General features: G+C 36.1%; 2 protein-coding genes across 4 annotated transcripts in view; both read left to right on the top strand.

The window, feature by feature from the left end:
* Positions 1–3,678, top strand: part of LOC108970432 (larval cuticle protein A2B-like) — a 4,129-nt gene extending 451 nt beyond the window's left edge. Inside the window, exons 1-2 of one of the 3 annotated variants that reach the window (XM_018935798.1) lie at positions 2,869–2,934; positions 3,015–3,678. In XM_018935798.1, coding sequence (XP_018791343.1) covers positions 2,923–2,934; positions 3,015–3,584 — 582 coding nt within the window. In that variant the 5' untranslated portion in view covers positions 2,869–2,922 and the 3' untranslated portion in view covers positions 3,585–3,678. Of the gene's footprint in view, positions 1–2,868; positions 2,935–3,014 lie in introns of those variants that run through there. The other 2 variants (XM_018935799.1, XM_018935797.1) reach the window with 2 other exon arrangements.
* An 8,132-nt stretch (positions 3,679–11,810) lies between these two features.
* LOC108970435 (larval cuticle protein A2B-like) lies at positions 11,811–12,353 on the top strand. The gene is made up of 2 exons (XM_018935802.1): positions 11,811–11,860; positions 11,925–12,353. The coding sequence occupies exons 1-2, from the start codon at positions 11,852–11,854 to the stop codon at positions 12,309–12,311; spliced, it is 396 nt and encodes a 131-aa protein (XP_018791347.1). The 5' UTR covers positions 11,811–11,851; the 3' UTR covers positions 12,312–12,353.
* The last annotated feature ends 491 nt before the right edge of the window (positions 12,354–12,844 follow it).

The following is a 12,844-nucleotide window of genomic DNA, read 5'->3' as shown; positions in this document are numbered from 1 at the left end:
ACCGTTGCTCCAGTTGCTCACTATGCCGCTCCAGTCTCTCACTACTCAGCCCCTGCTGTGGTCAAGACCGTTGCTGCCCATTATGCTGCACCCGTGGCTCACTACGCCGCTCCAGCTGCCCATTACACATCCTATGCCGCTCCTGCTGTAGTCAGATACCACCATTAAAGATTTGGCGAAAGTACTTAAATATTTTAGAGACTATTTTATAAATGCTGTTTTTTATTTATGAAAATCCCGATTGTTTCCAATATTAAATGAAAATTAAAAACTAATTAACTCTGGTGTGTGATATTATGAGATAGGGTTAAGACATTATGGTTCACCTTTGAACTTTGTGTTAAGAAATATGGGCCAAATTCAGAACAAAATACTCAAAAATTTATTTTAAAATTTGTTTTCAGTAAGCTAAGTACCTAATGAGCTCTATTTTTAATCTACTTCTCTCTTATGGTGGATACAGTTACATACAACAACGTTTACAAATCATACAACTTTATTACGAGAACTCACGTTCTGTAACGAATGTGTTTACCGCGCTTCGCTCAACTCATGGTCAACATGATCGGAATACTCAGCGTACTATTCGCAACGCTATCACCTATCTTGAGACTCCGCATTCAGGCGGAGCTGACAGTGTACACGAAGACTGTGCAGAGTTGATACGACACCGTTCACAACAACTCGGATTGACGTATGGAACGACTTGGCGCATTTTACGGAGAGATCACAAATTGAAAGTGTACAAAATATGCTCTATGGGCATTGAAAAATTTTGTTCAGCGATGAATCTCATTTTTGAAACGAAGAGCAACCTGCCATTTCATCTAGAAAAAAAAACGTTTTAGTGTGGTTTGTGGGCCGGTGGAATCATACAGATGCCCGAACGAGTCAAATTGGACTCAATGAATAGCCAATTTGAGACGTAACCGCGACCAACAAACATATAATTTTAAAAAAAGAAATGTGGTGATAGTTCTTGATCAAAGACTTACTTATAGTTTCAATCTCAGTTCAGTTATTCTGACGTTCCTCAATCACTTTTGTTGATGTCATGTTCTTTGATATAAAAAACTTTCAAGCCGAATTAAGGATTAATAAAGAAAATATATCTTTCATAAAGATCTTTATCTTGATTTCGAACGGTTATTTTCAAATTTCAATTATATGTTCAGTGTTTTAATATAAGCAACAAGCGGAGCTTTGTAGTGTTGACTTGAACTATATTCCATGTCAAATAATTATGAAGATATCTTGTGAAATGAAATGGTTTTCCATACAAGATTTCGACAAGTTTGTATGCAGCTGTATTCTATAGTAGTCCGCTATCAACGGTTCAAACCGCTGAGCAGCTTTTTGGGGAGAAAAGGACTTCTGTCAAACTCTTCAATGTGTTCTGTAAGGTTTGGGTTTTAAGCATGTTATGTTTCACTTTGGTACAACGCTTGAACGTTATCTAATGGTCTCTTCACGCAACATCTTCTTCTATGAGATCCATTAAGCCAGAATGGTTTCGTCAAAAAACAAAATTGTTACTACTTGGGTGAGTCAAATGTTTGTGAGATTCAGGAAACGCTATTTCCTTTCCAAAAAGCCACTGTTTGATGATTTCTATTTTCGCCTAATATTTCAACTCTAAACAGGGACACATTGCGTGCAAAGTTTGACGACTCGTTAATTTCGAGGAATGGATGCGTTAAGCGATTTGACACCCCTAGATTATTTTCTCTGGCTTTATGTTAAATCAATTAATTTCGTTCAATTAACTACCGACGCACGAGAAGCTCGTAAACAAAATTCAGTGCACTACAGCTGACATTACAGCTGAAATGCTACATCGGGTCATGGAAAATTTACGTAAAAGCGTGAATATTTTAAAACGGAGAAGTGATGGCCATTTGGCCCACATTTTGTTCAAATCAAAAATTCCATAAAATTATCTGCTTAAAAAACCAGAACCCATTCTGGCGAATTTTAGTGTTTCATGTAATTTTAATATCATGTTTTTGTTTTTTCCGAGTTGGCAGTTTTTGGCTAGATAAAATTCGATTTATAAAACGGATAAGTCGGATAAAAAACGGTTTATTTTTAACATCACATCTCTTTTGTTGGTAGACCCTGATTTAATGCAAATATCCCATAAACTATTGGAATAAAAAAGTCAAAATCATAGCAAAATCTTTATAATGGACCACTCAGGCATATCAAGTTGAGCTCTAAGGTAAGCAACTCGAATAAAAGGTGGCATAACTTTTCCTTACCTCCTTGATTGATATTGTGCTCTCCTTACCTTCTTGATTATTCGATATTGTCATCGTTATGGCTCAATAAAGGTTTTCTATAAACTACTTGCAAATGTGTTTCAAAAATGTTTAATGTTTCAGTAACAAGAAGCTCACTCTAAGCAAACAATATACAATTGGTTCTCATTGCCACCCATCTTTTTTAAGCCATATGAAAATTATACCTATGTATATTAATTTTAAATGTAAAATGTCACACTCTCATATTTCGTCAAAAAAACACATTTCGTCTAAAAGACATAAAGTTAATAAACCATATACCTTAAATGAGCAAATGTCTGCGCTCACATGTCAAAATACCCACACATGTGAATAATTGTTTCCTCAAATGCGTGTGTGACCTTAGCTTTTCGAAAAAACGATTAACTTTCATTTATTTTATAATGCTGAGCAGATTAAACGGATACACACGCATATTGCGGCAGTTTCTTATTGTTTTAGTACAGCAAATTGGGCGGTGAATAAACCAGATTTTAACAAAAGAAATTTTCAATGATTAGCTGAACAGGTGTGGACTATAAATTGATCCGTTGACGGATACTTCATATCATTCACTTCTGGCTATCTCAGCGACAAAGAACCCAACTCAGTTCAAAAACTTTTAAAAATATTTACAAAAATGGCATTCAAGGTAAATTAAGGCTCGGCTAGTGTTAAAATATCCTGTTCTAATAGCGTGCTAATGTTTTTCAATCTATTTGTTTCTTCCAGTTTGTATTCGCACTCGCCTTCGTCGCTGTTGCCAGCGCTGGCTACGTACACGTTGCTCCGGCATACCATGCCGCACCAGCCGTCGCTGTGCACGCAGCACCTGTGGCTCATTCAGAGGAATACGATCCTCATCCTCAATACAAATACTCTTATGGTGTTGAAGACAAATTGACCGGTGATGCCAAGAGTCAAGTAGAGGAACGTGATGGTGATGTGGTTCGCGGTGAATACTCCCTCATCGACGCTGATGGTTACAAACGTACTGTACACTACACTTCGGATGACGTGAATGGTTTCAACGCCGTCGTCAGCCGTGAACCTTTGGTTAAGTCCGTTGCCGTCGCTCCAGTTGTAAAGACAGTTGCTCCAGTTGCCCACTACGCTGCTCCAGTTGCTCACTATGCCGCTCCAGTCGCTCACTACTCTGCCCCTGCTGTGGTCAAGACCGTTGCCCCAGTTGCTCATTATGCTGCACCAGTGGCTCACTACGCCGCTCCTGCCGCTCATTACTCTGCACCAGCTGCTCATTATGCTGCTTACTCATCTCCAGCTGTCGAGTACCATCATTAATTCATTTCCACGATCATACCTGTTCACCAGATCATTGAAACGATTGATAATATCCTTAAATTAGTAAAATGTTTTTCATGTATATATTCAGTATTGCTATTTATTCCCATAATAAATATTGAGAAACTATAAAAGTATTATGTCTTTCTATTCTGAGTTCTGTAGAGATTAAAGGGTGGCTCTCATCCGAGGCTGTTGTTCCCTAGCGGGTCCCAAACCCAGCGCACAATGCTGAGGAAAAATGGGTCGCCTTCTCATTATAGCTTGCCTTCGGAGGATATTTGGTTTTAGACCGGAAGTCGTGAGCTGCTTTAACCATATGTAAAAGAATCGTTTCTGGTCACTCACATAGCGTGAACTTCTACCCATGAATCCATCCTCCCAAAGAAGAAGAGAATAAAGATGACTTCAATTAAGACAATTTTGTCATCATATTTGAACATAATTTAGATGGCAAAGATTAATTCTTAACTTCCATATTTGGTAGTTATAAGAAAATAGAACAGATCTTCGGGGATAACACATAAAGCTAAATGGCTACACTTTGTTTTCTGGTCAAAGCTTTACCATCAGGAACGTAGAATTGATACAAACAAGTAAAGAGAAGATTTCCTCAAGAAATATTTGTGAGCTTAAAACTGAAAATGCCGATTCCACAATGGCTGTATAATACTTCAATAAGAACCGAAAGCAAAAATCTCGTTATCACTCAGTTTCATTTCCAAATATCAGTCGGTAAATGATTATTGAAACTTCTGTAATAAAGACTAAGATAAAACATTTTTCCAATATATCGACTAGATCTTTTTTCTCTTCGTTTTTTTATACACAATCTGATAATTCTGAACACGTCCATTATAGGCCTATTAAAGTTAACCAAAATGGTTATCAAAAAATGTTAAATGCGTAAAAATTTACACCTGTGTATTTTTGTCTAAACCGAAACTAAAAAGTTAAAGGCAGAGAGAGGAAATATGAGAGGTGGATTTTTTAAACTCAATTACACACCTACATTTCTAAACGCGCCATTGAGCGGTCGATTGGCCCATATGGTCGTTCACAGTGCTCTAAGTGTATGAACTATATCCGTGATAACAGTATGGCTTACGAGACAAAGCCGGAATAAGCTGTGGTGGGTAAAACATTTTACCGAATCATCAGCGAACGTCATTACAAGTTCGTGTTGTTTGTATAGCAAACGCGAATGTTGATTATAACGACCCATTAGGAAAACTAATTATGAATAAAATAAAGGCGATGTTTTATGAAAGCTGTTTTCAATTCGCCATTTCTCTGTACGCTATCTTTGCGCGCTGCTCTTTTGCCAAAAACTTACATGTAAAGCGAGAGCGAAGTTATCGAGTTGTGTTCTTACAAGAGAGAGCAGATACATCAATAGTATGGTACGTAAGCTGACCTTTATCTTTCGGGATTAGAGAACGAAAAAAAATATTAATTATCGAAAGATCTATACACTTGTGCATTTGTTGGAACCACATTTCGAAGCTCTGTTGCCACTCTGATTGAGGTATCTCCATAACATGACTTTTGAACACAACAACTGCTTCTTCAGGTTTAGAAAATCCTTGACCTCTTACTATATTTTTTGGCGCACGGGAATAAAAAGAAGTCATTCGGTGTCAAGTCAGGACCGTACGGTGGATGACTCATAAAATCGAGGTGTTGAGGGGTCAAAACTTCAGTTATTTTAATCCATGTTTGAGAGCTAGCAATGTCGTGGTGAAAAGTAATCCATTTTCGGTAATTGGTTGTCCCGATTTCTTATAAAACAACTAACACAAAAATGGTTGTGAACCACCCATTACTGTTATTCATTGTTCTGGTAGTATGGTTGCGACATTTGCAGTTTTTCCAAAAAAAAAAAAAAAAAAAATACAAGGAAACATTTGCTTCAAAGTGTTATGACCGGAGAAAACTTTTGTTGGATTCGGCTCATTTTGAAACACCCATACAACCAACTCCTCTTTAATTTTGGGCTCATACTCATAAATAGACTACTTATCATCTTCCGTTATGCCATAGATGTTCCAAAGCACCGCTGTTTTTGCATTTTTTTCTCCACAAATCGACACAAATATTTTTTGAGCGATCGACATATTGAGTTGGATTCCACGAGGAAAAAAAAATATGTTATATACATATAAAACGTTATATCAAATGTTCTTGCATATAGTTTTAGGAACAAGAACTGATTTCGGACGACCTTCACGAATGACCTACTAATTCGATTGGATTCACCAATGAACGCTGACAATTTAATTAAGTTTTTCCGTGCACTGTTGCTGAGTTAATCCATGTCTATGTTCACGATTGAATTCTATACTTTGGCTGATATGAATATTTCAAGTTACTGTAAACAGCATAAAAAGTGCTTGGATGTGAAAGCGTTCTGAGTATATATAACATAAAAAATATCAAACATTACGATAAAGTCCTGAGTTGCCAGATTGCAACACTGGGATTGCCCAGTCCCGTAATATACAACGACCGTATTAATAAATGTTACTTTTTACTAGAAGCGTTGTTGAAATATTTAAAACCCTCAAAGTATTGAATATACACGTTATTCGAAATTGCGCCTCGGAACTGCGGTTTCAAAAATCTGATTGACTTGAATCGGTTAGGAAGTTAAACATTTTTTGGATAATATTTTGTTAGCTAAGACGCAATCAATCCTAAGAGATTTAACTCCCACGCGAGGTATAAAAAAAAATTTAACTAATCTTAATTTCCGACAGGGTAGTCATTCGCGTATGTGTGTTTGCATATTCTTTGCCCACATGAGTTCCTTAATTAAGCCATTTAGTAATTTGGCCATTTGATTTAGCAGTTGGCGCCAAGCACTTGTCTGCCAGCACTACGAACGAAACCAGCCAATGAACAGAGCATTAACTGCATTAACCGATTATGCCCGCTATAATTTCAACGCCATACGACACATGGACGCGCTGCGCAGACTTAGCGCAAATCACGTTTACCGTGTTTACGCTGAAAGGTTTGAAAAATTGGCCGGCTATTTGCCAGCGAATGCGTTGAAAATTGTATCGCGAACATGACATTGAAATTCCTCTTGCAAACGGAATTTCCTAATTGTTAGATATGTACTTACTAGTATATTCGCTCGTCATTTCAAACTCTGTATACGTATGTAAATATGTGTGTGCGTATTTATTGGAGCACTGTGGATAACATGCGGTGGAGCAATTGTTGCTTAATGCCACCAATATTTGGCTAATGAAATCGAAAAATTCTCATTAAAACACGACAGCGATTGAATGGACGATTGGAGAATTTCGTGAGATTTTTTATTTATTAAATAAAAATATAAATGTAAATACATATGTTTCTACGCCATTGTGTTATTATAATCGTCTACATACATATGTACACATGTTTAATTAATTTACAGGTTTTCATTGCAGTAAGGCAACGTGATTCGCATATTTCCGGTTCGAAATTCTTAACGCTTCATTTTATGCTCCAAATTCGTACATTTTGATTGATAATAATACTCGCTAGGTATACAGGGTGGTTCATATGTTGATTTATTTTTAAGTTTTCATGAAAATGAAAAAGTATAGGTCGGCCAATTATCGGTTGGGGAAAAAATGTTATTAACGCATTTTCTTAGATAACTGTTACAACATTGTGGCGCTGAGATCCGAAAGCCCGTGATATATTTGATATTTGGAATGTATACCTAATACTACAAATTTACAAAGATCAAGATTGGGAGCCATTTTAAGCATTATATTAAAGTATTCTTAGTAGAGAATTGTTGGAGAAAAGAATCTGCCAAAATTGTTACAAAGCAGAGGGAACTCCGAGTCCGAGAGGAGTTGCCCCCGATTTTCAGTTCTCTCAAGGTTAACTGGGTCCACTGTAATACTTTATACTACTAACAACAGTCTAGCTTACACTAACTAGTAGTCTGAGCACTTTCAATATATCGTGGGTAAATTCTTTACTAATGTAGAATTTCAAGCCCACAATTGCAGACCGATTAGAAAACAGAGACTCCAGGAAATTCAACTAAAAAATCAGTGCAAAGGAACTTCAAATCACTGGGCTGAACTGGTAATTGGCCAGCACTAGTCCAACATTAGTTTTTCTTAAATACTTTTTGAACTCAAAGTGCATCGGAAGAGGTTTAGTGAGTTTCTTTAATTCTGGGAGTTCTAACTGGTTAATGCACTAACGCTGTCCAACCGTTTAGGTTGAGACTTTTATCGGATGAAAGTTTTAGAAGTTGCTTGGAAGAAAACAAAGTAGAAACCACCCTTTCTTCTTGAGTGTTTCGCCTCTGAGGCTCTCACTTTTAGACATCCCGGTGAGCTGAAATAAAAGGCCTTAATAGATTTTTATTGGCTTCAAGGCGCCATGTCGATTTATATGATCTAATAATAGCAGTTTATTTTCTGGTTTCGCAAAGCACTGCATATATCAGTATAAGTGAGATCGCCATCTTGAGAACCAGCTATGGCAACAAATTCTTAAATTTTTTTCCGATCTCACCAGAAGTTACAAACGTTACTACATTCTTCGAACAATGACCAGGACCAAAAAGGACAATTTCCGTGATTTGTTTACAGAGCTATATTTATGTAGATACCTCCTAAGATTGACAAAGAGTTTGAGATCAAAAATTATCTTCTGCAAAAAGGTAAATGTAATTGAAATTGACTTTTTCTAAAGCCTCCAAAGTCGATCGAGAGGTCGCTGCAGACATGCCTCGTTCTAGACAACTTTCGTCCTCTTCAACTGATGAAAATATTAAACAAGTAAAGGACATGGCGCTTGAAAATTATCAGGCAAGTGTTAGAGAAATCGCTATAGAACTGCACTTCTCGCATTCTTGCTCGACTAGTCCCCATAAAGCTGAATTCTTTTCGAAAAGAGTACCGTAAATAGGCCTCTTCTGATATGCTTGATCGTACGAAATCCGATTCCATATTCATGGATATCATCGAAATGGAGGGGAAAAAACGAGACGAAATCCAAACAACCACGCCAAAGCCGCTCAAAAATCAAGATGATTTGGGGTTTGGTGCATCATGAATTTATTCCAGAGAGCAGAAGTTCAAAAAGGAGTTCTATTTGAGGCGTTTACGTGAGAACATCCGTCGAAAGCGGCCGGAATCTTGGAAGAACAACACATAGATTTTACATGATGATAATGCATCATCGCGTCGAGCTATGGTTGGGACCAAATTTAAAGGGAAATCTCAAGAAATACCATCGATCATCCACCGTATTGGCTCCGTGTGTTTTTCCTTGTTCTAAACTGAAATTTCCGCTTTGTGGAACCCGTTTTCAGTCGACTGTAGGGGTACAACAAAATTCGCTGAAGAACATCCCAAAAAGTGGAAATGAAAAGTGTTACAAGGACTGGAAAAGTCGTTGACATAAGTGTATTACATCGCGTGGTACGTCACAAAATAAATTATGATGAATAATTAAATATTATGCGTTTTGTTTACAACTTCTACTTTGTCAAAATTTATAACCATTTTAGCTTAAGAACTATGATCTTGATAAATAAATGAACACCATTAGGACCACCCTGTATTAATGAGTACATGAAAACTTATATCCGTAGAGGTGGAGTAATATGTCTGTGCCAGTCTTTTGTCATCCAATTATTATCTGTGAAAAAAATTGCTTAAAAGTACATTCGAACAATAAAAGAATAATTAAATCTATAAATGAAATGCACTTCTAACAGCTTTTCTGTATTTGTGCTATTTTCTGTTAATTAGATTATTCGTTGATCTTCTCACGAAACCATAAAAGGCATTTAGACCGCCCAGTGAAGCCTATAAGCAAATAATAATTAAAGTTGAGCATTACTCTATATATGACTTGTAAATATTCAATATACTACACTAGCTATATATACTAGCCCTTTTAAATGCAATAGCAATCTAAATGTTTAAGAATTGTGATCGGCTTAGTCAAGTAAACATAATTACTCCACAATATAATAGGCGAATTACTTATATATTAATTATTTGGATTTTGGTCAATAATTAGGAAAACAATTAACAATAATAACATCACCTTTAGAGCCGCCTTGTTAATTGATTTTTATTGAAATATCTTCCAGTTTAAGTCGGTATGTATAAATACAATGTAAGCATCAATTATTTGCTTTTAATTGGCTTTAATATGCCTATTATTGGACATATATCGTAGACGCTGAAAAATTTTAATCGAATTTTCATAACTTCGAATCGGTGGTGCTTAAGGCAATTAGGAAGGTGAAGATAAAACGTGGGCATAGTTTCATTTTTCAAAAAAATCAAAACAAAATCGAAATTAAAGCTTCAATTCGATTCACACCACCCCAAGACTTCCTCTTTATGCAGTGTTGTATTGAATTCTTTTTGATTAATTTCATAAGGGAGCGGCTAAAATTAATTAAGAACTGGACAGTGCATTTTGGTTCAAATTTGATGTACTTGAAAATTAGTTATTCGACGGACATAAATAGGTGTGGAAATTTTTTTTATGTGCATAACTTCGCCTTTACAAAAAGTATGAATAATTTCAATGATGTTTTATATTTTATTATTATTTAATAATATTTCTACCTGCCTACTAATAATTTTTTTAATTATATGTAAGTTAGTTATAATTATGTATGTGTAGCCTAGTGAAGCTTAATTAAAATGCAGAGACTAAAAAGGAAATTTAACTCAAAAACAAACGTAAAGGATGTGCCAAAGCTCCACCGTCTTTAAAATACTTTCTTTCTATTACATACACATCTTCAAAAGGAAAATGTCCTCCAGGGCCGTATAAGAAAGCTTCGTTAACAGATGAATGGAAATTAGTGGGCGAAGTGAAAATGACAGGCCCTCATACACCGTAGTCGAAAAATATTTATTGTCACTCCTTTCATAGCTCAACAGAAAACTGAATAGAAGGATGCACATAAACCAAAAATATAAGATTATCCATCTAATAATCTAAATTCCCACTATCTGGGAAATAAGTTTTGACCTCGGCCTAAGTATTGTGCCTCTTTAAAGTCACAATATTGATAAAGTCCAATATATTTCTAAGTGCTATTGAGGCAATGTGATTCTATTTGAAAAGATGGACTCGAGGGTCTTTATTCTGCGACCACACAGCAAAGACTTCTGCTTGGAGTATCCTCGGGACCATAGGTATGATTAGTTTGGTGCGTGGTGCTGCGACTACTGCGACGTTTTCCAGCCGTGGTACAGATTGTACTATCCCTTAGCTGTAGCTCGAGAGCGGAATGGTTCCAGTCAGCCTTACTGCTGAGGGTAACTTTGAACTTCTTAATGATGTTTACACTTTTGGTAATGATGTCTTTTGAGAGAAGAGCCAGTGGTATTGCGCCACTGATGTCCTTCACGCGCTAGGACCTATGTCAAAGCATTCTGCTGTAATTTTGAGCAGTGTGTGTCTGGCTACTTTATAGATAATTAGGTGAAGCTGTGTGATCAGTCCGATCTAGTTGCATATATCTTCAAGATCTTTATCTTTATTTTTATAGGTCCGTTTGATAACAGCTATATGCTTTAGTGTTTTGAACTGCTCAATTTGTTTGCATATTGCAACATGATCCAAAAAATAGTCCATGCCAATTGTTGATAAGATATTTTGTCAAATGAAACGGTTTTAGATAGATATCTCAAAATCTGAGTAACTAGTTTACTATTTCCCGATTATACAGGCAAAACGACGTAAATGCCTCAATCCACTTATAATCCCGATAATTTATAGGGTTTCTGGCTTTTTCCTCTGGGAATAACAAAATTGGTGACAACCTAGTTATACCCTGTTCAGATTATTAAAATAACAAAAACAACATGAAAATTTGATTACATCTACTCAAAAGTTGAAAAACAAATAAATGAACTTATATAAGTGGACAATATTGCTATGACAATTGACAAATTCCTACTCGAAATAGTTGTCATTGTTCTTGTAATTTATCACTTTCACAACAACCTTAAATGCTTAATAACCGCCAGACCCGAATTGATAGCATTTGACCGTGACAACTGATGAAAATAACAGTACTGAACTTAAATGCATTTTGTTTCACGTTGAGCGTCCCTTTCTAAATGCATACCGTTAAGGTATGTAAATGAAGAACTCATTAATTAACTGTAAAAAAATTCAGTTATAAATTGGACCAATTGCCAGACAACTAATTCATTCCACATTCGCCAGTTCAACTGAGAGCATTACTAAATCAAAGCTAAATCATGTTGAAGGTACGCTTAATTAATAATACGAAAATTTTTATAATAATTTTATAATTTTGTCTTAATACTTCAGTTACTCATCGCATTTATACTGGTGGCTACCGTTAGTGCCGGAGTTTTAGTACCACAACCGCTACACCACTACATCAATCAAGTAGAGGAATACGATCCTCATCCTCAATATAAATTCTCTTATGGTGTTGATGACAAAGTGACAGGTGACTCCAAGAGTCAATATGAAGAGCGCGATGGCGATGTGGTGCATGGCCACTACTCCTTGATAGATGCTGATGGCTTCAAGCGCACAGTCCATTATACCTCCGATCCACATAACGGTTTCAATGCTGTCGTAAGCCGTGAACCATTGGTGAAGATAGCCCAAGCTGCTCCAGTGGCGCATTATGCTCACGAGCCAGCAGTTGTTCACAATGCTCCCGATTATCATTATCGTCATTACTGACAGTTGAACTTATGCATATACCTAACTGTATTTATTTTTATTATTTTGTGCGCATGTTTTTGTTTGTTTTATAAATGTTTTTAATTATATGCACTTTGAAAAATTAAATGGTGTTATGTTATTTTCAATATTTTCAACTTACTTCGAGTTATGTACAGTGCGTTCAAAAATAACATTTTGTTTGCCAAAGTGGAGGTAGCGTTTATTGGGAAAAATATTGTAATTCTAGAAAATAATGCAAACATATACTTGTACCTGCTATTCCATTTAAATTCAGCGAACATGCTTGGAAGATTTCCAAAAAGATCTTTAAGTGTTCAGCCAAGATCATATTTTACGCTGACAGACCCTTAAAAACTTTGGCGAAAGCTGAATTGATAAACATTCTTTCTTAGATTGGTACAAGAGCGTGAAATCGTCGAAAAATTACCTCATGCGAGTCGTCCACCCACCACATTTTATCGATAGTATCGAAAATCGAATCAAAACAAAAAATTTTTAACCAAACATTTATAAAATATGATGGTTACTCC

Source organism: Bactrocera latifrons, unplaced genomic scaffold (genome assembly GCF_001853355.1).
Source record: "Bactrocera latifrons isolate USDA-ARS-PBARC rearing strain unplaced genomic scaffold, ASM185335v1 scaffold_3, whole genome shotgun sequence".
NCBI classification, from domain to species: Eukaryota; Metazoa; Arthropoda; class Insecta; order Diptera; family Tephritidae; genus Bactrocera; species Bactrocera latifrons.
The sequence above is the reverse complement of the archived record's forward strand: the minus strand, read 5'-3'. Positions and strand labels throughout refer to the sequence as shown.